Source organism: Phocoena phocoena, chromosome 3 (assembly GCF_963924675.1).
Source record: "Phocoena phocoena chromosome 3, mPhoPho1.1, whole genome shotgun sequence".
In the NCBI taxonomy this organism is placed as follows: domain Eukaryota; kingdom Metazoa; phylum Chordata; class Mammalia; order Artiodactyla; family Phocoenidae; genus Phocoena; species Phocoena phocoena.
The window spans coordinates 123,229,540-123,255,337 of NC_089221.1; the positions used below are offsets into that span (position 1 = coordinate 123,229,540).

The window sequence follows — 25,798 nt, forward strand, 5'->3', positions numbered from 1 at the left end:
CATTCAAATATTAGCCCTTGTGGTGGTTGTGATTTGCAAAATCTGGGGATGGTGATCCCCATCTTATCTCAGTGAGATTGTACACTCCTTAAGGGCAGGGACTACACCTTCCTCTCAACCCCATCCTCACATTGCCTCATCCAAGGCTGGGAACACTCAGAACCCTTGTCAGTCAACAGGCATCAGACATTCATTCTCAAACGTTGTAGGAGGTCTGCTAGTCAAAATCCATGGGCACTGGCACCTAGCCTTCTTTTGAGAAAAATGACACAGGTTGTGAGAACAGGCTGAGCTAAGGAACATCAAGAGAAGGTAAAGAACAAAAAGTAGAACTCTCCATCCCCCCCCAAAAAATATATATATATACCTTGTTTGGTGTTAACAACTTCGTAATGCCAACAGAAGAGAGAACAAATAAGTGGCAAGAAATTAACTTTCTGAAGATACCAAGTGAACTTGACACTGTCACATGATTTCTGGGCTCACTGAATTCTTTTTCTGGCCATGCCATGTAGCTTGTGGGATCTTAGTTCCTTGACCAGGGACTGAACCTGAGCCCTCAGCAGTGAAAGCACCAAGTCCTAGCCACTGGACCACCAGAGAATTCCCTTCACTAAATTTTTTAGAAGGGAATTGTTTTTTTTAACTCTCCTTTAAGCCCTGCTTCAGTTTGCTTCTCCAGCTACCTCCCTCAAAGTGAAAGCCACAGGCCTATAAAGATTGATAGTCCTTAGAGAAAAACCTACTAAAACTCACCTAAAACAGATGAAGGAATTTAGGACCAGGTAGGTAAATTTAGGACTAGGTTAACTTCCCTAGGGTCACCTGGTAAAAGATTAATAAAGCAGGGAGCCATACCTAGGAAAATCTGAATTCAGAACCCACGTTTTTAGCAATTATGCCATATTGTCTCCTGACTGGTTTTGGTTTGCTGCTTTCCCCATCCAGCTCTCCCTGTGGGTCCATTTTCCTTAGTTCAGGAAATAACTGTCCGCCCCACTCTCTCTGCCATAAAAAGCCACTTTCTAAGTCATGGAGTCTGTATCAGAGGCCAGTACAGCATGTGAATTTCTAGATGTTCAGAAATGACTCCTCTTTGGGTTGCTTGTGTCTGGAAGATGTGCAGGCAGGACCCAGGTTCTGTCGGGTTTTGAGACAGAAGAGTTCTCGCACAGTCTGCGCTATCCTGGTGAGCAGTGGCCTTCGTCATCGATCCCCAGGACCTAGCACAATACTCGGTACTCCGTAGATGCATGACAAGCATCTCCCGGGAATAAATGCCATGAGAGGACCCACAGCAGATTTAAGAGGAACTTTGCTTGTTTAGATTTTTATGGCCCCTAATGAAGCCCAGGGAGAGGATTTAATTATAATTATTGCCAAGCAGTTACTTCTTCAAACGGACCGTTATGACTAGGAGGGCAAGGGTTATAATTAAGGTTTTGGTATACCGTGGCATTTCAAAAAGCACTAATAGCACTCAACTCATCAGATTCTGCTTTGGTACAAAATCCCACCTTGCAGGCAGCAGGCTGTTAGGCTCAGGAGAACATGAGGTCGAAAATGGAAGGGGGAGTGGCAGGGCTGGGGATACTTTTTGCCCAGCCAGAGGACCCAGCTTAAAGAAGGGGATTTTGCCTTTCTGGTTTGAGGTGTCGCCTTTTTTCTGCATTTTCCCAAGAAGCCAGTGCAGAGCACAGCTACAGAGAGGTGCCAGACCCCATCCTTCACTGGAAGCCTCAGGGTACATGAGAAAAGCCCAGTCCAGTGTCAGGAAAGGACTCCTGAATACATGTCCCACACACAGGGCTAGGTGCCCGTCACTCAGTCTTTCTCAAAGGGAATCTGGACTATTGAGGCCCTTGTGTCCCAGAGAATGAATATTTCCTCCTTAAAATCCAATCTCGTGTGAAGCAACTATACTCCAATTAAAAATTTTTTTAAATAAAAAATTTTTAAAAATCCAATCTCATTGAGAAAGTCCTATCTTCTGCTGCTTCTTCTCACACATCTGCTTTGTATGTCTCCCCTCTTGGAAGAGTAACAATGTTACAATTTGGGGGGTATTTCATATGAGCCAGATGTTGTGCAAAGTACTTTGCGTATATGTTCTGTTAAATTCTCACAAGAATTCTAAGGGATAGCTACCGTTATTGGCCCCTTTTATAGATGAGGAAACTAAGGCTCAGAGGAATTATGTCTGAGCCTCACACAGTTGGTTACAGTGCCAAATTTCAAACTCAATTCAGACGGCCCCCAAAGTCCATTCTCTTAGCTATGGTGGCCTAGTGTTTCAAGGATTTACAGAAATCCACCAAGTCAGTGACTGTCCCCATGCAGTTCTTCTTGAGTAATGCCATGGGACCCTGGAGACGCTAAGAACTTGAACTGACAGTGTGGTGGTCCACATCACCTGGGTTTTTCCAAGCTTCTGTACAATTATTCCAGGCATCACCTTTTCTCCCCAACGGAGGGCACCAAGCAAATAAATTAATCAGAAATTTATCTTCAGCAAACATGCTTTATGAAAAACATTTTACATCTGGGACACAGTTCTTGGCAACTCTTTAGAATCGTATGATAACCGTTAAAGAAATTTACAATCTTCCCACAAAAAGAACCCCAGACCAAGATAGGTTTACAGGTGAATTCTTTCACGCTTTCAAGGAGGGGATAAATTCACTTTTTACAAACTCTTCTAAAGAATGGAAGAAAAGAAAACATTTCCCAACTCATTTCATGACGCCAAGATATTCTTAATATCAAAAACCAGAAAACAACAACATAGGAAAGGAAATTTTGAGTTCTACTTCAGTTATAAACATAGATGCAAAACCCCTCAAGTGTCTATTAGCAAACCAAATCCAGAAATATAGGAAAATAGAATATACCATGATTAAGTTGGGGTTTTCCCAAGATTTGAAAGGTTAATTTAACATTATGAAATTAATTGTATAATCTATCGCATTAACAAATTAAAGGAAAAAACATCTCTTCAATAGATAAAGAAAAAAAGTTTGATAAAATTCTCTACCCATTCATTACACATATTTAAAAAGTCTTAGCAAGGGCTTCCCTGGTGGCGCAGTGGTTGAGAGTCCACCTGCCGATGCAGGGGACACGGGTTCATGCACCAGTCTGGGAGGATCCCACATGCCATGGAGCGGCTGGGCCCGTGAGCCACGGCCACTGAGCCTGCGCGTCCGGAGCCTGTGCTCCGCAACGGGAGAGGCCACAACAGTTAGAGGCCCGCGTACGGCAAAAAAAAAAAAAAAGTCTTAGCAAACTAGGAGTAAAAGGGAACTTCCTTAACACGATAAATGGAATCCATGTAAAATCTACAGCAAACATCACACTTAATGGTAAAATGTTGAAGGCATTCCCTTTAAGATTAGGAAAAATAAAAAAATGTCTGTTATGTTTCTACTCAACACTGTCCCTCCCAGAGTACCTGGCCAGTACAGGAAGATAGGAAAAAGAAGTAAAAGGTTAAGTATTTGAAAAGGAGAAACATAGTTGTCATTATTTGTAGATGATACTGTTGTCTATATAGAGAACTCTTAGCTATGGAATCCAGAAAAATATATTAGGAATAAATAAGAACTTAGCAAGGTTACTGCATACAAATCAATACAAGAGTGTTAATTGCACTTCTGTACTCTAAAAAGAAAACAGAGAATTCCCTAGCAGACCAGTGGTTAAGTTGTGCTTACGCTGCCAAGGGCCCAGGTTCAATCCCTGATGGGGGGACTAAGATCCCACAAGCTGCATGGCATGGCCAAATAAAATAAAATAGAATTATTAAAAATAAATAAAAAGAAAACATAAAAAGATACCATTTACAACAGCCACTCAATTTTTTGAATCCAACAAAAGATATGCAAGCCCTTTATGGAGAAAATGTATCAGACTTTACTGAAAGACATTAAAGAAGACCTAAAATGGTGGAGATGGGATGGATTGGGAGTTTGGGGTTAGCAGATGCAAACTATTATATATAGAATAGATAAACAACAAGATCCTAGTGTATAGCACAGGGAACTACATTCAATATCCTGTGATAAACATAATGGAAAAGAATATGAAAAAGAATGTATGTATGTATAACTGAATCACTTTGCTGTACAGCAGAAACTAACACAATACTGTAAACCAGCTATACTTTAATAAAATTAAAAAGAAGACCTAAAATAAATGAAGAATTATGCCATGCTCTTAGATAGAAAGACTCACTGTCTCCAAAATTTTATTTATAAATTAAAATCCCAGTGGATTCTTTGTGTGGAACTCAAAAGGTGATTCTAAAATTCAAATGGAAGGACAAAAAGCCAATAGCCAAGATGCTTCTAAAAATGAAGATGGAATTTGGTTGGGGTGAAGAGTGGGACCTACCCTATCAGATATCAAGTTTTATTTTAAAGTTATAATAACTGATGGCACGAATTTAGCATAGGGATTCTATTAAACCAATGGAACATACTGGAGAACCTAGAAACAGACAACATGGAGACTTGATTTATGACAGAGCAGGCTTTGCAGATCAGAAGGGAAGGATGAACCATGGTGCTGGGCTAATTGGGTATCCATGTGGAAACAGATGAAATTGGATTCCTCCCTTGTCAAAAAATCAATTCCAGGTGGATTAAAGACTTAAATGGGAAAGACAAAACTATAAAACTTTTAGAAGACAACATAGAAGTTTATCTTTATGACCTTGGGATAAAAAAAAATAGTATTCAAGATTCTTCAAAAGTATAAGCCATAAGAGAATATATTGTAAATTTGACTCTATTAAAAATAAGAACTCCAGTTCTTCAGAAGACACCACAGAGTAAAAATACAAACTACAAAAAATTCATATCCAAAATATTAGAAGTCCATAACTTAAGAAGAAAATAACCCAAGAGAGGGGTGGAAAAGCAGACAAAGGAAATGAACAGGCATTTCATATAAGAAATAAGAATGGTCCATAAACATTTGAAAAGAAACCCCAGCTCATCAGTACTCAGAGAAATTAATTTGAAACCACAATGAGATATCATTTCACACCCACCACAAACAGGTATTAAAAAGCTCAGCATTAACACACACTGGTGAGACGGTGGGGTAACAGGAATTGTCATTCACTGCTGGTGGGAGTGTAAATTGTTACAGCCATGCTGGGAACCAGTTTGTTATTGCCTAATAAAACTGAGCAGGCTCCTACCCTACGGCCCATCAATTCTACTCGTAGGTGTAGATCCTGGGGGAACTCTTGTACATGTGCACGGGGAACATATACAAGAATGTTCATAGCAACATCCTTCAGGACAGCCCCAAACTGAAAATCACCCAAATGACACATAAATGATAGGATGGTTAAATGGTGGTAGACGCATACAGTGAAATACAGGACAGCAGTGAAAACCAACCACAACAACTTGGTGTTAAGCCGAAGATGCGAGTCACAGAAGAACACACGCAATGTGAATCCATTCACACTGTTCAGAAACAGGCAGACCTCAACCACATATGGTTTAGGGATGTATACCAACGTTGTTAAAAATTACATAGAAAATCAATGGAACAATTAATAAAATTTCAGCATTGTAGTTAGCTCTGGGAGGAGGGAAGAGATCTGATTAGAGAGGAATATGCAGAGGGCCTCTAAGTACAGTATTCAATTCCTATTTTTATTCTGTTTCTTGAGTTGGGTGGTATGTATGCAGGTGTTAGTTTTGTTATTCTTCTTTAAATAACAAAAAATTATATACATTTATTTCTATGCCTACTGTATTTATAATTTTAAATGTCAATAACGAGGGAAAATAACAGAGTGGAGATGGGGGTGGGGGGCATAGAAAGGGCAGGGGTGACAGAAGCAGTGTGACCTGCTCAAGGAGCTGAGAAAAGACCTCACGGCTGAAGGAAGTGAAGCGGGGAGGGGGAGGGGAGGAAGGTGAGGCTGGAGAGCAGGGCAGGGGCTAGACCACAGAGCACATTCAAAGCTTCGATGACTACCTAGAAAATGGAGATATAGTTGGCTTCACAGCATTATATAATATTACCCCTGCTGACCTCGCTGTGTACTTTAGAAGACATTTTTCGAGGTGGACCTAAAGGGACCTGCTGCCAGCTCATGATCGAGTTTTCTTTTTCAGACAACGCTTTTACTCTCAGGGCAAATCAAAGCACTGGATGGTGGCTCCCTGCTCATCCAGAACAGGGAGGCTTTGCAGGCCGGACTGGTTCTGAGACAGGCTTAGAGAAGGAAGGAGAGCAGTCTGGCAAAAGGAGCTCTGACTCTGTTGGGACATCGCTTTGGCCAGGGAAGGAGGAAGATAAACAACAAAACAAAAACAACGTCATATTCAACCTCCCTCCAGATCTATTGTATATTACGGGGGACACTGGCCAGGGATGGTGGTTGTCATGAACATGATATACCTGTGAACATAAAAACAGAATGCTGAATTTGGCTACACGGCTTTTTCCAGGGATGCACAAACATGCCTCACATACTTGAGCCCTCTAGCCAAATGGAGTTAAGTGCTAACCTTGCTGATTCACAGAAGGGGCTCCGGGCCAGAGTCCTTGCTCCTGGTGTCAACTTAACCAGTGACTTGCTGGCCATCTCCTGAACATCATGTAATCTTTCTATCTTGGCTTCTTCATCTGTAAAAATGGGAATTGATGACAGTGAGGTCTGTGTATCACAAGTTAGTGTTGGAATCATAGGCTGTGACTGAAATACCTCTTGGAGATCAAGGCAAGCATCTCCCAGCAGCGCCCAGAGCACCTTCAGCCCCACCCCTCGGCGGCGCCAACATGCACCATGTTTACATAACTATGGGTTTAAGTGTCTTCCCTGGTATACATGGTGAGATCCACCTGAGGAAGGAGCTCTATGTGTCTTGTTGGTTGCATTAACTCCAGTGCCCAGGACCAACTATGGCCCACACATTGCAATTGCTGACTGTGGCTCTTAAGCCTCTTTTTTTTTTTAAATTTAATTTTATTTATTTATTTATTTTTTAACATCTTTATTGCAATATAATTGCTTTACAATGGTGTGTTAGTTTCTGCTTTATAACAAAGTGAATCAGCCATATGCATACATATGTCCCCATATCCCCTCCCTCTTGAACCCCCATCCCATCCTCCCTCTTGCGTCTCCCTCCCTCCCTCCCACCCTCCCTATCCCACCCCTCTAGGTGGTCACAAAGTACCGAGCTGATCTCCCTGTGCTATGCGGCTGCTTCCCACTACCTATCTATTTTATGTTTGGTAGTGTATATATGTCCATGCCACTCTCTCACTTCGTCCCAGCTTACCCTTCCCCCTCCCCATGTCCTCAAGTCCATTCTCTAGTAGGTCTGTGTCTTTATTCCCGTCTTGCCCCTAGGTACTTCATGACCTTTTTTTTTTTTTTAGATTCCATATATATGTGTTAGCATACAGTATTTGTTTTTCTCTTTCTGACTTACTTCACTCTGTATGACAGACTCTGGGTCCATCCACCTCACTACAAATAACTCAATTTTGTTTCTTTTTATGGCTGAGTAATATTCCATTTTATATATGTGCCATATCTTCTTTATACATTCCTCTGTCGATGGACACTTAGGTTTCTTCCATGTCCTGGCTATTGTAAATAGAGCTGCAGTGAACATTGTGGTACATGACTCTTTTTGAATTATGGTTTTCTCAGGGTATATGCCCAGTAGTAGAATTGCTGGGTCGTATGGTAGTTCTATTTTTAGTTTTTTTTTTTGCAGTACGCAGGCCTCTCACTGTTGTGGCCTCTCCCGTTGCAGAGCACAGGCTCTGGACGCACAGGCTCAGCGGCCATGGCTCACGTGCCCAGCAACTCCGCGGCATGTGGGATCTTCCCGGACCGGGGCACAAACCCGCGTCCCCTGCATCACCAGGCGGACTCTCAACCACTGCGCCACCAGGGAAGCCCCCTATGCTTAGTTTTTTAAGGAACCTCTATACTGTTATCCATAGTGGCTGAATCAATTTACATTCCCACCAACAGTGCAAGAGGGTTCCCTTTTCTCCACACCCTCTCCAGCAAGCCTCTTTTAATTAAAGACGAGAATGAATTTTTAACTTCATAAAGTTCAGTGGTCGACTCTAGATTATCCATAGTGTTGGTATAGAAACTACCGTATAATAGTTAATTTTCTGTCTCTAAAATGCAGCCCTTCTCCCGACCCTAAGTGAACACTCTGTAGGTTCAGGCCCTTGTTAGCTCCTGGGAATACTGAGATGCAGGACCACAAGGGCTTGGGAGTAGGTCACACTCTGTTGAGGAAGATAGTACCCCATACCCACCAAGCTACTGAAAGGCATGAGCCCCGGAGGAAAGAGCTGAGTGCCACAGCATGGGGGTGGGGTGGGGGGGAACAGCAAACTTACATTTGGGAAAGCCGGGGACCTGAAAACTCCTCTAGAAGAGTAGGGCTGCTTACTGCCATCCCCCACTGCATCCTTGGGTCCTGGTCTCAGTCCAAGACCTCGCGGGGCCGTCGCATAAAAGGAGCTGCTCAGCCCACCCCACCCCACCCCGCACAGCAGCTAATCTCTTGGTAGATCAAAATAAGTAGAGTTAATTAATATATACACACTACTATATATAAAATAGATAACCAAATCTAAAAAGAAGTACAAGTGAATGTATTTACAAAACAGAAATGCAATCAGAGACTTAGAGAATGAACTTTTGGTTACGGGGCAGGGGGGAAGGGTGGAGGGAAGGGATAGTTAGGGGGTCTGGGATTGACATGGACACACTGCTATATTTGAAAAGGATAACCAACAAGGACGTACTGTGTAGCACAGGGAACTCTGCTCAGTGTTATGTGGCGGCCTGGGTGGGAGGGGAGTCTGGGGGAGAATGGATACGTGTACATGTGTGGCTGAGCCACTTTGCCGTGCACCTGAAACCATCACAACATTGTTAATCAGCTATACTCCAATATAAAATAAAAAGTTAAAAAAAAAAAGATAACCAACAAGGACCTACTGTGTAGCACAGGGAACTATACTCATTATCTTATAATAACCTATAATGGAAGAGAATTTTGTAAAAGAATATATATATTTATATATATATATATATGTATAACTGAATCACTTTGCTCCACACCTGAAACTAACACAACATTGTAAATCAACTCTATTTTAAAATAAGTAATATTTATTGAGCACTTGCTTATGATGCACTAAATCCTGTCCATGGATTCTTTTATTTAATCCTCCTAACAACGCTATGAGACAAATACCATTACTGCCCCCATTTTAACAGATGACGAAGTGGAGGAGCCACAGTGTTCAGTCCTTGCCCAAGATCACACATCCTGGAAAATGCTAGAGCTGCATGCTTGAGTACTAGGCTAGACCTGCCTCCAGACTCCTGGACGCGAGCTGACTCTGTGCCCACATGACTGACGAGGCTGGCACAGGGCCAGTGGAATGTTGCAGCAGCTCTGTGCCAGGCGCCGTGCCCCCTTCCTTCCTCACTTAACACCTCGAGACCTGAAAACACCCAGAGGCCACACAGCGGTGGATTCTTCTGTTCCCGATAAAGACTTCTTTTAAATGAGTCATTGCCTTCAAAAAGGAGGAAAAACTGTTTTAAGATCGCAGCAGAAATACCCACCCCTAGCCTCAAGTACATACACTTTCCCTGATCCTGCTCAGATCCCCAAATCCTATCCCAGGAAGCACCAGATGCTAGAGGACCTCGCATGCAGCCTCACAAACCCTTTGTAGCTCGGGGACCTGAGGTCACAACTGACCTCAGGAAACCACCCGCCAGAGGCCCGTTCACTCAGACAGGTTGGGCGTCTGTCTTGGATGCCAGTGACAGGAACAGACTTGCCTCCTCAGAAGTTGGCCGTCTACCTGGTTGTCTTTATTTACTGGGTGGCGCCTTTGTTTCTGTCTTGTTCTGTCTGTCCTCCTTCCCTGCCTTTATCTATCTTGCTCTCTTTTCCTATCACTCCATTCATTCATTCATTCATTTTTGTTTTCACCTTATTTACTGAGCTTCTGTCTGATGCATAGGTTTCCACCTTTGATTTCTCTCCTATTCAGGTGGCCCCCTGCCATGAGGGCCACTGCCTAGCTGTTCACTGTGAAGCTGAGCCATCACCCTTATCTCCTTCGCTGACCAATCCCAGAGCTTGGGCTGGGTCAAGCTATGGCCAATTGGATGTTTCCTGCCAGCTAGATAATATATTCCTATTTTTTTAACAGCTTTATTGAGCTATAGTTACATAAAGTTCAACGATTTTAAGCATACAGTTCAACGACTTGGCAGATGTAAAAAGGTAATGACTAACAAAATCAAGATGTAGAACATTTCTATCACCCCCAAAAGTTTCCTTGTGCCCCTTTGCAATCAATCATCTCTCCCCATCCCTGGCTCTTGGTAATCCCTAATCTTGCCATCACTATAGTTTTGGCTTTTTTTAGAATGTTACATAAATGGCATCACAGAATATGTAATTTTGTGTTTCATGCTTCTTTTACTTAGGATGATGTTAAGATTCTTCCATGTAGTTGCATGTATTCCTGAGGAATATTCCACTGTGTTTGTACCACAGTTTGTTTATTCGTTCTCCCATTGATTGGCATTTGGGTTGTTTCCTGTTTCTGGCTAAAATAAATAAAGCTGCTATGAACATTCATGTACAAGTCCTTGTATGGACATAAGTTTGCATTTCTCTTAGGTAAAAACTTGTGAGTAGGATGCTGAGTAGAGTGGTAAGTGTATATTTCACTTTATTTAAAACGGTCAACTTGTTGTCTTGTGTGGTGGCACCATTTTACATCTCCATCAGCAACATATAAGAATTCTAGGGCTTCCCTGATGGTGCAGTGGTTAGGAGCCTGCCTGCCGATGCAGGGGACGCGGGTTCGTGCCCCGGTCCGGGAGGATCCCACATGCCGTGGAGAGGCTGGGCCCGTGAGCCATGGCCACTGAGCCTGCACGTCTGGAGCCTGTGCTCTGCAACAGGAGAGGCCACAACAGTGAGAGGCCCACGTACCGCAAAAAAAAAAAAAAAAAAAAAAAAAAAAATTCTAGTTGCTCCACATCCTCACCACCACTTGGTACGGTCAGTTTTTAACTTTAGCCATTCTTATAGGTGTATAGTGGTATCTCATGGTGGTTTTAATTTGTATTTTCTTGATAATTGTTGATGTTGAGCACTTTTTCATGTACTTACTGGCCACTCAATATATCATCTTCTGTGATGTCTTTTGCCCACTTTTTAATTGGATTATTTGTCTTCTGAATGGGTTACAAGTTTCCCCAGTCTTTTCTTAATCTCCCTTTTCTTCTTGTTTCCTCTATCCCTCTGGATCTATCTCTTTCTCCCACTGTGTCTCAGTCTCAGTTTCTGACTCTCTCCCCAACTTTCAGAGTTGTCCACTATCTCCCTCTCTCCCTCCCCCTCCTTCTCCATTTGTATTCTTCCTTCTCCTCTCAGACACCTCAAAATCTGAGAATCTGTCCTCGTTTCCCATTCCACATTAGAAGGAACTCCATCACAAGCCCAGTGATTTCAGTTCTGGCAGGGTTCCATGTTCCAAATAGGGGGAAAGATCCCCTCTCTAGTCGAAGACCTAGAGAGGTAAAAAGCCTGGTACAATGAAGGGATGACTTTTTTGCATGCTGGCATTTTCCTCCTCCCTAAGTGATTAACAGTGTTTATGGATGGCAGGGCTTTTTACTCAAACATAACACTGGAAAGTCACAGGTGTTAAGTGAGGTTCATCCTGCTTAATCAGTGGTCCAACAGCCTACACAAACATAAGATTAGTTGTTCACACAACAAGGCCCTCCCTTGGCACATCTCCCAATCCGAGCAGGGTTTTATCTTGCCCAGTTGCAGGGAAGGAGATCCTAGCCCAAAGCCAGCAGCTTGTTTAAGGAAACCAGTATGAAAGTGTTTGATTGCAAAGCTCAGAGCACTTTATGCAGTGTTAGAGGCTTTCAGATGGATAACCATGGAATAGTCTTTGGGGTTTTTTTTAAATACAATTTTTAAGGGTCACACTCCATTTACAGTTATTACTAAATATTGGCTATATTCCCCATGTTGTAAATACATCCTTGTAGCCTATCTTATACACAATAGTTTGTACCTCCCACTTCCCCACCCCTATATTGTCCCTCCTGCCTCTCCCCACTGGTAACGACTAGTTTATTCTTCATATCTGTGAGTCTGCTCTGTTTTTGTGATATTTACTTGTTTGCTGTATTTTTTAGATTCCACATATAAGTGATATCATACAGTATTTGTCTTCCTCTGTCTGACTTATTTCCCTTAGCATAATGCCCTCCAAGTCCATCCATGTTGCTGCAAACGGCAAAATTTTGTTCTTTTTTATGGCTGAGTAGTATTCCATCGCATCAATATACCACATCTTCTTTATCCATTCATCTCTTGATGGACACTTAAGTTGCTTCCATATCTTGGCAATCGTAAATAATGCTGCTGTAAGCATTGGAGTGCATGTATCTTTTCTTTTTTTTAATTTTTGAATTTAGTTTTATTTATTTTTTTATACAACAGGTTCTTATTAGTCATTAATTTTATACACATCAGTGTATACATGTCAACCCCAATCTCCCAATTCATCACACCACCACCACCACCCGCCTGCCGCTTCCCCCCTTGGTGTCCATACGTTTGTTCTCTACATCTGTGTCTCAATTACTGCCCTGCAAACCAGTTCATCTGTACAATTTTTCTAGGTCCATATATATATATATACATATGAGTTAATATACGATATTTGTTTTTCTCTTTCTGACTTACTTCACTCTGTATGACAGTCACTAGATCTATCCACATCTCAGCAAATGACCCAATTTCATTCTTTATTATGGCTGAGTAATATTCCATTCTATATATGTACCACATCTTCTTATCCATTCGCCTGTCGATGGACATTTAGGTTGCTTCCGTGACCTGGCTATTGTAAACAGTGCTGCAATGAACATTGGGGTGCATGTGTCTCTTTGAATTATGGTTTTCTCTGGGTATATGCCCAGTAGTGGGATTGCTGGATCATATAGTAATTCTATTTTTAGTTTTTTAAGGAACCTCCATACTGTTCTCCATAGTGGTTGTATCAATTTACATTCCCACCAACAGTGCAAGACGGTTCCCTTTCCTCCACACCCTCTCCAGCATTTGTTGTTTGTAGATTTTCTGATAATGCCCATTCTAACTGGTTTGAGGTGATACCTCATTGTAGTTTTGATTTGCATTTCTCTAATCATTACTGATGTTGAGCAACTTTTCATGTGCTTCTTGGCCATCTGTATGTCTTCCTTGCAGAAATGTCTATGTAGGTCTTTGGCCCACTTTTGAATTGGGTTGTTTGTTTTTTTAATATTGAGCTGCATGAGCTGTTTATATATTTTGGAGATTAATCTTTTGTCCACTGATTTATTTACAAATATTTTCTCCCATTCTGAGGATTGTCTTTTCATCTTGTTTATGGTTTCCTTTGCTGTGCAAAAGCTTTGAAGTTTCATTAGGTCCCATAGGTTTATTTTTGTTTTTATTTCCATTACTCTAGGAGGAGGATCAAAAAATATCTTCCTGTGATTTATGTCACAGAGTGTCCTTCCTATGTTTTCCTCTAAGAGTTCTATAGTGTCCAGTCTTACATTTAGGTCTCTAATCCATTTTGAGTTTATTTTTGTGTATAGTGTTAGGGAGTGTTCTAATTTCATTCTTTTACATGCAGCTGTCCAGTTTTCCCAGCACCACCTAATGAGGAGACTGTCTTTTCTCCATTGTATATCCTTGTCTCCTTTGTCATAGAGTAGCTGACCATAGGTGTGTGGGTTTATCTCTGGGCTTTCTATCTTGTTACATTGATCTATATTTCAGTTTTTGTGCCAGTAACATATTGTCTTGATTACTGTAGCTTTGTAGTATAATCTGAAGTCAGGGAGTCTGGTTCCTCCAGCTCCACTTTTTTCCCTCAAGACTACTTTGGATATTCAGGGTCTTTTGTGCCTACATACAAATTTTAAGATTTTTTATTCTAGTTCTGTAAAAAAATGCCATTGGTAATTTGATAGGGATTGCATTGAATCTGTAGATTGCTTTGGGTAGTATAGTCATTTTCACAATATTGATTCTTCCAATGCAAGAACATGGTATATCTCTCCATCTGTTGGTATCATCTTTAATTTCTTTCATCCGTGTCTTATAGTTTTCTGCATACAGGTCTTTTGTCTCCCTAGGTAGGTTTATTCCTAGGTATTTTATTCTTTTTGTTGCAGTGGTAAATGGGAGTGTTTCCTTAATTTCACTTTCAGATTTTTCATCATTAGTATATAGGAATACAGGAGATTTCTGTGCATTAATTTTGTATCCTGCAACTTTACCAAATTCATTGATTAGCTCTAGTAGTTTTCTGATGGCATCTTTAGGATTCTCTATGTATAGTATCATGTCATCTGCAAAGAGTGACAGCTTTACTTCTTCTTTTCCAATTTGTATTCCTTTTATTTCTTTTTCTTCTCTGATTGCTGTGGCTAGGACTTCCAAAACTATGTTCAATACTAGTGGTGAGAGTGAACATCCTTGTCTTGTTCCTGATCTTAAGGAAATGCTTTCAGTTTTTCAACATTGAGAATGATGTTCGCTGGGGTTTGTCATATGTGGCCTTTATTATGTTGAGGTAGGTTCCCTCTATGTCCACTTTCTGGAGAGTTTTTTTTTTTTAACCATTTTTAAAAATATTTATTTAGTTATTTTTTTTGGTTGCATTGGGTCTTCGCTGCTGCGTGTGGGCTCCCTCCAAAAGCGGTGAGCAGGGGCCACCCCTCTTTGCGGTGCTCAGGCCTCCCACTGTGGTGGCCTCTCCTGCCGTGGAGCACAGGCTCCAGGTGTGCAGACCTCAGTACTGGTGGCACACAGGCTCAGCAGTTGTGGCCCGCAGGCTCCAGAACACAGGCTTGGCAGTTGTGGCACACGGGCCCAGGTTGGAGTTTTTATCATAAATTGGTGTTGAATTTTGTCAAGAGCTTTTTCTGCACCTACTGAGACGATCATATGGTTTTTCTTCTTCAATTTGTTAATATGCTATATCACATTGATTGATTTGCATATATTGAAGAATCCTTGCATCCCTGGGATAAATCCCACTTGATCATTGTGTATGATCCTTTTAATGTGTTGCTGCATTCTGTTTGCTAGTAATTTGTTGAGGATTTTTGGATCTATATTCATCAGTGACATTGGTCTGTAATTTTCTTTTTTTGTAGTATCTTTGTCTGGTTTTGGTATCAGGGTGATAGTGGCCTCATAGAATGAGTTTGGGAGTGTTCCTTCCTCTGCAATTTTTTGGAAGAGTTTGAGAAGGAAGGGTGTCAGCTCTTCTCTTAATGTTTGATAGAATTCACCTGTGAAGCCATCTGGTCCTGGACTTTTGTTTGTTGGAAGATTTTTAATCACAGTTTCAATTTCATTACTTGTGATTAGTCTGTTCATATTTTCTATTTCTTCCTGGTTCAGTCTTAGAAGGTTATACCTTTCTAGGAATTTGTCCATTTCTTCCAGGCTGTCCATTTTATTGGCATAGAGTTGCTTGTAGTAGTTGCTTAGGATGGTTTGTATTTCTGCAGTGTCTTTTGTAACTTCTCCTTTTTCGTTTTTTAATTTTATTGATTTGAGTCCTCTACCTCTTTTTCCTGATGAGTCTGGCTAACGGTTTATCCATTTTGTTTATCTTCTCAAAGAACCAGCTTTTAGTTTTATTGATCTTTGCTATTGTTTCTATTTTATTTATTTCTGCTCTGATCTTTATGATTTCCTTCCTTCTGCTAAATTTGGGTTTTGTTTGTTCTTCTTTAGCTCCTTTAGGTGTAAGGTTAGATTGTTTATTTGAGATTTTTCTTGTTTCTTGAGGTAGGCTTGTATAGCTATAAACTTCTCTCTTGGAACTGCTTTTGCTGCATCCCATAGGTTTTGGATCCTCGTATTTTCATTGTCATTTGTCTCTAGGTATTTTTTTATTTCCTCTTTGATTTCTTCAGTGATCTCTTGGATATTTAGTAACGTATTGTTTAGCCTCCATGTGTTTGTGTTTTTTCAGTTTTTTCCTTGTAATTCATTTCTAATCTCATGGTGTTGTGGTCAGAAAAGATGCTTGATATGATTTCAATTTTCTTAAATTTACCAAGACTTGATTTGTGACCCAAGATGTGATCTATCCTGGAGAACGTTCCGTGCTCACTTGAGAAGAACGTGTAATCTGCTGTCTTTGGATGGAATGTCCTATAAATATCAATTAAATCTATCTGGTCTATTGTATCATTTAAAGCTTCTGTTTCCTTATTTATTTTCATTTTGGATGATCTTTTCATTGATGTAAGTGAGGCGTTAAACTCCCCCACTATTATTGTGTTACTGTCAATATCCTCTTTTAGAGCTGTTAGCAGTTGCCTTATCTATTGAGGTGCTCCTATGTTGGGTGCATATATATTTAAAATTGTTATATCTTCTTCTTGGATTGATCCCTTGATCATTATGTAGTGTCCTTTGTAACATTCTTTATTTTAAAGTCTATTTTATCTGATATGAGTATTGCTACTCCAGCTTTCTTTTGATTTCCATTTACATGGAATATCTTTTTCCGTCCCCTAACTTTCAGTCAGTATGTGTCCCTAGGTCTGAAGTGGGTCTCTTGTAGACAGCATATATATGGGTCTTGTTTGTTTATCCATTCAGCAAGCCTGTGCCTTTTGGTTGGAGTATTTAATCCATTAATGTTTAAGGTAATTATCAATATGTATGCTGCTATGACCATTTTCTTAATTGTTTTGGGTTTGTTTTTGTAGGTCTTTTTCTTCTTTTGTGTTTCCTACTTAGAGAAGTTCCTTTAGCATTTGTTGTAGAGCTGGCTTGGTGGTGCTGAATTCTCTTAGCTTTTGCTTGTCTGTAAAGCTTTTGATTTCTCCATCAAATCTGAATGAGATCCTTGCCAGGTAGAGTAATCTTAGTTGTAGATTCTTCCCTTTCATCACTTTAAGTATATCATGCCACTCCCTTCTGGCTTGTAGAGTTTCTGCTGAGAAATCAGCTGTTAACCTTATGGGAGTTCCCTTGTATGTTATTTTGTTGTTTTTCCCTTGGTGCTTTCAATAATTTTTCTTTGTCTCTAATTTTTGTCAGTTTGATTATTATGTGCCTCGGCATGTTTCTCATTGGGTTTATCCTGTATGGGACTCTCTGCACTTCCTGGACTTGGGTGTCTATTTCCTTTCCCATGTTAGGGAAGTTTTTGACTATAATCTCTTCCAATATTTCCTCTGGTCTTCTGTCTCTCTCCTCCTTCTGGGACCCCTATAATGTGAATGTTGTTGAATTTAATGTTGTCCCAGACGTCTCTTAGGCTGTCTTCATTTCTTTTTTCTTTTTTTGCGGTACACGGGCCTCTCACTGTTGTGGCCTCTCCCGTTGCAGAGCACAGGCTCCGGATGCACAGGCTCAGTGGCCATGGCTCACAGGCCTAGCCGCTCCGTGGCATGTGGGATCTTCCTGGACCGGTTCACAAACCCATGTCCCCTGCATCGGCAGGCGGACTCCCAACCACTGCGCCACCAGGAAAGCCCCTGTCTTCATTTCTTTTCACTCTTTTTTGTTTATTCTGTTCAGCAGCAGTGAATTCCACCATTCTGTCTTCCAGGTCACTTATCCATTCTTCTGCCTCAGTTACTCTCTTATTGATTCCTTCTAGTGTGTTTTTCATTTCAGTTATTGTATTGTTCATTTGTTTGTTTTTTCTTTAATTCCTCTAGGTCTTTGTTAAACATTTCTTGCATCTTCTCGACCTTTGCCAAACATTTCTTGCATTTTCTCGATCTTTGCCTCCATTCTTTTTCCGAGGTCCTGGATCATCTTTACTATCATTATTCTGAATTCTCTTTCTGGAAGGTTGCCTATGTCCACTTCATTTAGTTGTTTTTCTGGGGTTTTATCTTGTTCCTTCATCTGGTACATAGCCCTCTGCCTTTTCATCTTGTCTATCTTTCTGTGAATGTGGTTTTTGTTCCACAGGCTGCAGGATTGTAGTTCTTCTTGCTTCTGCTGTCTGCCATCTGGTGGATGAGGCTACCTAAGGGGCTTGTGCAAGTTTCCTGATGGGAGGGACTGATGCTGGATAGAGTTGGCTGTTGCTCTGGTGGGCAGAGCTCAGTAAAACTTTAATCTGCTTGACTGCTGATGGGTGGGGATGGGTTCCCTGTGTTCGTTGTTTGGCCTGAGGTGACCCAACACTGGAGCTTGCAGGCTCCTTGGTGGGGCTAATGGCGGACTCTGGGAGGGCTCATGCCAAGGAGTCCTTCCCAGAACTTCTGCTCCCAGTGTCCTTGTCCTCACGGTGAGCCACAGCCACCCATCACCTCTGCAGGAGACCCTCCAACACTAGCAGGGAGGTCTGGTTCAATCTCCCCTGGGGTCACTGCTCCTTCCCCTGGGTCCCAGTGTGCACACTACTTTGTGTATGCCCTCCAAGAGTGGAGTCTCTGTTTCCCCCAGTCCTGTCAAGTCCTGCAATCAAATCCCAGTAGCCTTCAAAGTCTGATTGTCTAGGAACTCCTCCTCCCGTTGTCGGACCCCCAGGTTTGGAAGCCTGACGTGGGGCTCAGAACCTTCACTCCAGTAGGTGGACTTCTGTGGTATAAGTGTTCTCCAGTTTGTGAGTCACCCACCCAGAAGTTATGGGATTTGATTTTATTGGGATTGCGCCCCTCCTACCATCTCATTGTGGCTTCTCCTTTGTCTTTGGATGTGGGGTATCTTTTTTGGTGAGTTCCAGTGTCTTCCTGTCGATGATTGTTCAGCAGTTAGCTGTGATTCTGTTGTTCTCACAAGAGGGAGTGAGAGTACATCCTTCTACTCCGCCATCTTGGCTCAGGCTCTCTCGTCATCTTCCACTTGTTGGTCAAGTTCCTCTAGGTCAGGAGTGCATGTATCTTTTCAAATTAGTGTTTTTTGTTGTTATTTTGTTTGTTTGTTTTGGACATATACCCAGGAGTTTAATTGCTGGGTCATATGTTAGTTCTATTTTTTTTTTTTTGATAAACCTCTATACTGTTTTCCACAGTGGCTGCACCACAGTGGCTCCCACCAACAGTGTACAGAGGTTTACTTTTCTCCACATCCTCACCAACATTTGTTATTTGTGTCCTTTTTGATGATAGCCATTGTCACAGGTGTGAGGTGATATCTCATTGTGGTTTTGTTTTGCATTTCCCTGATGATTAGCAATGTTGAGCATCTTTTCACGTGCCTGTTGGCCATCTGCATTTCCTCTTTGGAAGCACATCTATTTAGACCTTCTGCCCATTTTTAATCAGTTGTTTGTTTTTTTTAATGTTGAGTTGTATGAACTGTTTACATATGTTGGATAGTAATCCCTTATTGGTCATATCATTTGCAAATATCTTCTGTCATTCAGTAGGTTGTCTTTTCATTTTGTCAATGGCTACATTTGCTGTGCAAAAGCTTTTAAGTTAATTAGGTCCCATTTGTTTATTTTTGCTTTTATCTCCTTTACTTTAGGAGACAGATCCAAAAAAATATTGCTACAATTTATGTCAAAGAGTGTTCTGCCTATGTTTTCCTCTAGGAGTTTTATAGTATCCAGTCTTACATTTAGGTCTTTAATCCATTTAGAGTTTATTTTTCTACATAGCAGGTGGACTCTCAACCACTGTGCCACCAGGGAAGCCCCCTTTCTTTTATATGTAGCTGTCCAGTTTTCCCAGCATCACTTATTGAAGAGAGACTGTCTTCTCTCCATTGCATAGCCTGGTCTCCTTTGTCATAGATTAATTGAACGTAAGTGTGTGGGTTTATTTCTGTGCTCTTTATCCTGTTCCATTGATCTGTGTATCCGTTTTTGTGCCAGTACAATACTGTTTTGATGACTATAAGCTTGTAGTATAGTCTGAAGTCAAGGAGTGTCATTCCTTCAGCTCTGTTCTTCTTTCTCAAGATTGTTTTGGCTATTCGGGGTCTTTTGTGTTTCCATACAAATTTTTAAATTATTTGTTCTAGTTCTGTGAAAAATGCCATTGGTATTTTGAAAGGGATTGCAATGGAGCTGTAGATTGCCTTGGGTGGTATGGTCATTTTAACAATATTGATTCTTCTAATCCAAGAACACAGTATATTTTTCCATCTATTTGTGTCATCTTTGATTTCTTTTATCAGTGTCATAGTTTTCAGAGTACAGGTCTTTTGCCTCCTTAGGTAGGTTTATTTCTAGGTATTTTATTCTTTTTGATGCTGTGGTAAATGGGATTGTTTTCTTAATTTCTCTTTCTGATCTTTCATTGTTAGTGTATAGAAATGCAACAGGTTTCTGTGCATTAATTTCATATCCTGCAACTTTACCAAATTCATTGATGAGCTCTAGTAGTTTTTCTGGTGGTGTCTTTAGGATTTTCTACTCATAGTATTATGTCATTTGCAAACAAGCAGTTTTACTTCTTCCTTTCCAATTTGCATTTCTTTTATTTCTTTTTCTTCTCTGATTGCCATGGCTAGGACTTCCAAAATTATGTTGAATATAAGTGGCAAAAGTGGACATCCTTGTCTTGTTCCTGATCTTAGAGGAAATGCTTTCAACTTTTCATCATTGAGTACGATGTTAGCTGTGGGTTTGCCATATATGGCCTTTACTGTGTTGAGGTATGTTCCCTCTTTGCCTGCTTTCTGGAGAGTTTTTATCATAAATGGATGTTGAATTTTATCAAATGCTTTTACTACATCTACTGAGATGATCATATGCTTTTTGGCATCTTTTTTTAAAGCTTATTAAAATATATTTCACATAACATACATTTAAGCCATTTAAGATGTACAAGTCAGTGGTTTTTAATATATTCACAGATATGTGCAACCATTTTCACCACAATTTTACAATATGTCATCACCTCAAAAAGAAACCCTGTATCCTTAACTATTATTTCTATATCCCCCTATATCCCCAGCCCCTGGAAACCACTAATCTACTTTCTATATAGATTTGCCTCTTCTGGTCATTTCATATAAATGGAATTATGTAATGTTTTTTGTGTCTGACTCCTTTCAATTAGCATAATGTTTTCAAGGCTTATCCATGTTCTGGCATATATCAATACTTCATTTCTTTTATGGTTGAATAATATTCCACTGTATGGATACACCACATTTTGTTTATTCATTCATTAGTCAATGGACATTTGGGTTATTTCCACCTTTTGTCTATTATAAATAATGCTGCTGTAAAATTCATGCACAAGCTTTAGTGTGGACATATGTTTTCATCTCTCTTGGGTATTGGACTTACTGGGTCATATGGTAATTCTATGTTTAGTCATTTGAGGAACCGCAAAACTATTTTCCAAAGGGCCTGAACCATTTTATGTTTCCACCAACACTGTATGAGGGTTTTGATTTCTCTACATTCTTGCCAACACTTGTTACTATCTGACTAGAATAGTTTTCTGATCCTATACCTGGATTGAAATGTCACACATACATACGCAGCCATACATATATTTCCACAGTCATTGGCACACACACAAAACTATACCCATTCATATTTGCACACACCTCTAGAGTTTACATACCTACGCACAGAATTCCAGATAGACATTTACAACCATACATACATATAATCACACAGAGTATACATGCTTATCAATCCACAGACCCACATATGTGAACATAATCAGACATACAATAGACCAGTGCCATCATACATGTACATACAATTGTCATGGGTTCTGAAAGAGCATACGCAATTGTAGAAAGAACCAGAGATAAATGTACTTGGTAATGGATTAGCAACTGCCCAAACACACATATGCAAATAATAGTTATACCCACAAAAGCATAGTCGTAAAAAGGCACACATATGTAGCTACCATCGCTTATGAGTTGACAACTGAAGACAGATTGAATGTATTTACTCTGGATGGCATGGAGATGGTTGAGGTTTCATCAGTCCTTGGTGGACTGGGTAGAAAGATCTTTTTGTTCATTTATTCATTCTTTAAGCTACAAGTACATATTGGGCACATAAGAAATACAATGATGAAAAAGACATAGTCCCTGCCCTCATGGAACTTACAGTCTAGTGATGGGGGATGGTCAGTAACTAAACAAGGAAACAATCACAGCCTGTGGTATATGCCAAGAAGGAAATGAGCAAGGTAAGATGTTAGACAACAGGCAAGATGCCAGGATAATAGGCAGTTTCCAGATACTTTTAGCATTATTGCTCCCTCTTTCATCCTGGAAAAGTAAAGAGGATGCAGATTTACCTTCCTTAAGTCACTGGGTAAACTGGTGTGTGTGTGTGAGTGTGAGTGTGTGAGTGTGTGTGTCTGTGTGTCTGTGTGTCTGTTAATACTGATAGTGTGGGCTCAGGACCTAGACAACCTGGTTTAAAAGTTTGTTTCATACTAGTTAGGTAGCTTTTCTTTCCCTCAGTTTCTCATCCAAAAATAGGGATGATAATAGTCCCTTTAATAAGGATTAAATTAGCTGATACTTGTAAAGCTCTTAAAACTGCCTGGCAAGTGTTAAGTTCTCAGTATTAGCTATTGTATCATTTTATAAGAATAGGTTTTCATAGAGGGAGGTGAGTGCAGTGGGAGATGGGTAGGGAGGGGCCCAGGGAAGAGATCAAGGATCCTGGCAGTACCCTGTTGACTGTAAACTAGACAGGTCTTCTCCTCTGCCCTCTTTGAGCAGTCTTTTGGATTGCGACCCTGGCATGCCACCCCAGCAAACGATAAACCAATCTACCACTACTTGGCTCTGCCTACAGCCCCAAACCACAGAGAAGACACATGCTGGGTGGTGCCAGGCGTGGCCCTTGGTTTTTGGTTGCGTCAGGCTGCCTCTGCTGTGGGCCTGGCTGGTGATGTTCACTGGTTCTGCCTGGCTTTTCTGTCTGTGTAGGTCAGCACTTATCACCCTGCACCTGCCTCCCCAGGACATTCCACGGCCATCATCAGTCTGCCCGGCTCCCAGCAACACCTCTCAGCTAACATGTGAGTAAAAAAGCTCAACCCTCCACTCCCGGTCCTGGCACAGAGGGGTCATCTTTGCCATCCCTCTGCCATCAAGCATCCCCCGTCCCCAACCAACACATCCAGAGAGATAACAGCTCCCCTTCTTTTACAACCTCCAAAGGGAATAATGGTGAAAAACACAAATTACCAAACCACATCATCCTGGCTCATTATTTTACAAAAGTAGAAAGAGACTGGAAGATTATATACCAAAACATTACAGGAAGCTTAGGTACTGAGCAATTTCTACTGTCTTCCTTTAGATTCACAATGCAAGATCATCAATAGATGTTGCTCTAGTAATCAGCAAGAAATAAATATAGCATTTTAGAGGGGAAAGGAACCTTGCAGATGAGAATACTCTCCTAGCCCCTTTGATAAAACCTTTCAGTGTCTCAGTCCATAGAGTCTAGAAGGACTTCCTAACATCCAGCCTGAGGCCATACACTGGTAACCCCGAACCTGGCAAGCCAAAGTGGGTTATTTTTTATTTTTTTTGCCGTACGTGGGCCTCTCACTGTTGTGGCCTCTCCCATTGCGGAGCACAGGCTCCAGACGCACAGTCTCAGCGGACACGGCTCATGGGCCCAGCCGTTCCGCGGCACGTGGGATCCTCCCGGACCGGGACACGAATCCGTGTCCCCTGCATCGGCAGGCGGACTCTCAACCACTGTGCCACCAGGGCAGCCCCAAAGTGGGTTATTTTTAATGCCTTTAGTCGGGCAGTTATTCTCCTACCACAGCCTCACTATTCCCCAGGGTCTTCACCCCCTGGCTCATACCTGGATGTCACCTGCCCAACTCCTGTGTGGAGAGGCAAGTTACTGCTCTAACCCAAGAACATTTCTACCATGTTTCAAGCCCATCCTCCTCCATGCCAACATGCAGCCAGTATTCCACTGAGTGCCAAACACTGAAATTAACACCCACCTCCCATTTTCCCATGTCCACCTCCGGCCTACATTAAGCTAAGCTCCTCGGGCCATTCCTGGGGGTCAGACATGTCCCTACCCTCAGGAGAGGGAGTGGATCAGAGAGGTTTCTCTTCTGAGCCCTCAGTTCCCTGAACCTTGATGGCTGTGACCATTGTCTTGGGGGATACTCTAAGCAGTGTGAAAAAGCATCCTAGATAGAACCATCACTTCCAGGTTTGAGACCCAGCTCTGCCCCTGATTCCTGGTCACCAACTCCTTTCTCTATTCTAGACCAATTTCCCCATTGTCAAAGTGCTGATGTGACCTAAATGAGTGATTTGCAGCTGTGGGGCACTCTGTGGAGGAGCAGGGAGGAGGTGGGGGCAGGGATCTGGGTGCCTCCATTGCTACTTCAACCAGGCTCCACCACTTTCATCTGCTTTACATAGTGAGATTTCAGTTCTTAAAAGGTGTTGTTGCTAAACACCGGGCAAGTGGGCTCTGAGTTTTCCTCTCGCTTCACCCTTCACTGGTTCCATGCCTTCTGCTCACCAGCTTCCTTTACCAATTCCTTGTGTCTCCCCAGGTTTGTAGCCCTGCACTCCTACTCAGCCCATGGACCCGATGAACTGGACCTGCAGAAGGGAGAGGGCATCAGGGTCCTGGGGAAGTACCAGGATGGCTGGCTCAGGGGTGTCTCCTTGGTGACCGGGCGAGTCGGCATCTTCCCCAACAACTATGTCATCCCCATTTTCAGGTGGGTCCTCTCCAATCTCAGGCATCAGAGGGTCAGGTCACCTAGGCCAGGTGCCATCTGTGGGTTGAATCTCTGAAGGACTCAATGCCCTTTCAGAATAAGGGCCAAGAAACAGCTTTTGCTCTACTACCCTCCTAACACTTAACTTAAAAAAAAAAAATAGCAGAATAGTTATCTTTTAAATAGCTCTTCACATTTCACAAGCACTTTTGCATCTCTTAACTCATTGGCTATGCTCAAGAATCTTGTTTAAGGTAGATGTTATTTTACAGATGAGGAAATTGATATGCAGAGTTAACCAGTCTGCTCAACAACTAGATTTCAGGTTTTCTACTATATAATGCCCTCCCCCAATTGCACCTCACACCCTGCACCCTGACACTTCACAATCATGGCACAATGCGAAAACACAATGATCAGAAGACCTCTTGGAGCACCTTGGGAGACTTCCTAGGATTCTGGTCCATTAGGCAGGGTTTTTGTGACTCAGACCACTATCCATCCATCCATACCCCAGGGTCACATGCTAGTTACCCTGAAGATCTTCTTCCCAAACAGCTTTTCTCAATCTTTTTCATTCTCTGGCACATTCATCAATTTCACTGGCATACAGTTTGTCCAGCCACCTCATATGACCACAACTACACACAGACCCCAAAACTATCCATGGTTCCTCCTACCCCCACCCCCACAAGTCCAGGCAAAGCCTGTCACAAGGTAGCAAGACCATCACTACACATACACTCTGTCTTTATGACATATCAGAGAGTCATAACTCCAAGGAAAGGGATAATCCCATTTTACTCTATGGGGGTCAGAGCTAGAGTCATATATGGCCAGTTTTGGGGACTTTCATGTAGGCGGGGCAGTGTGTCCAGCGGAGGGCAGCAATGGTGAGGAGACAGAAACTATATCACTGGAGAAACCTATAAAGAAAGTAGGATTATTTGAGCTGCAGAAGACAAGGGTCACAGGAACCATAACAGAATGTGTAGACCAGGAAGTAGATTTGTTCCATGAGGAGACAGT

General features: G+C 41.6%; 1 protein-coding gene across 1 annotated transcript in view; it reads left to right on the forward strand.

Moving 5' to 3' along the window:
* Positions 1–25,798, forward strand: part of SH3RF2 (SH3 domain containing ring finger 2) — a 124,974-nt gene that overhangs the window by 86,504 nt on the left and 12,672 nt on the right. The window contains exons 5-6 of the mRNA XM_065874425.1: positions 22,986–23,077; positions 24,599–24,769. Of these exons, the coding sequence (XP_065730497.1) occupies positions 22,986–23,077; positions 24,599–24,769 (263 nt within the window). The remainder of the gene's footprint in view (positions 1–22,985; positions 23,078–24,598; positions 24,770–25,798) is intronic.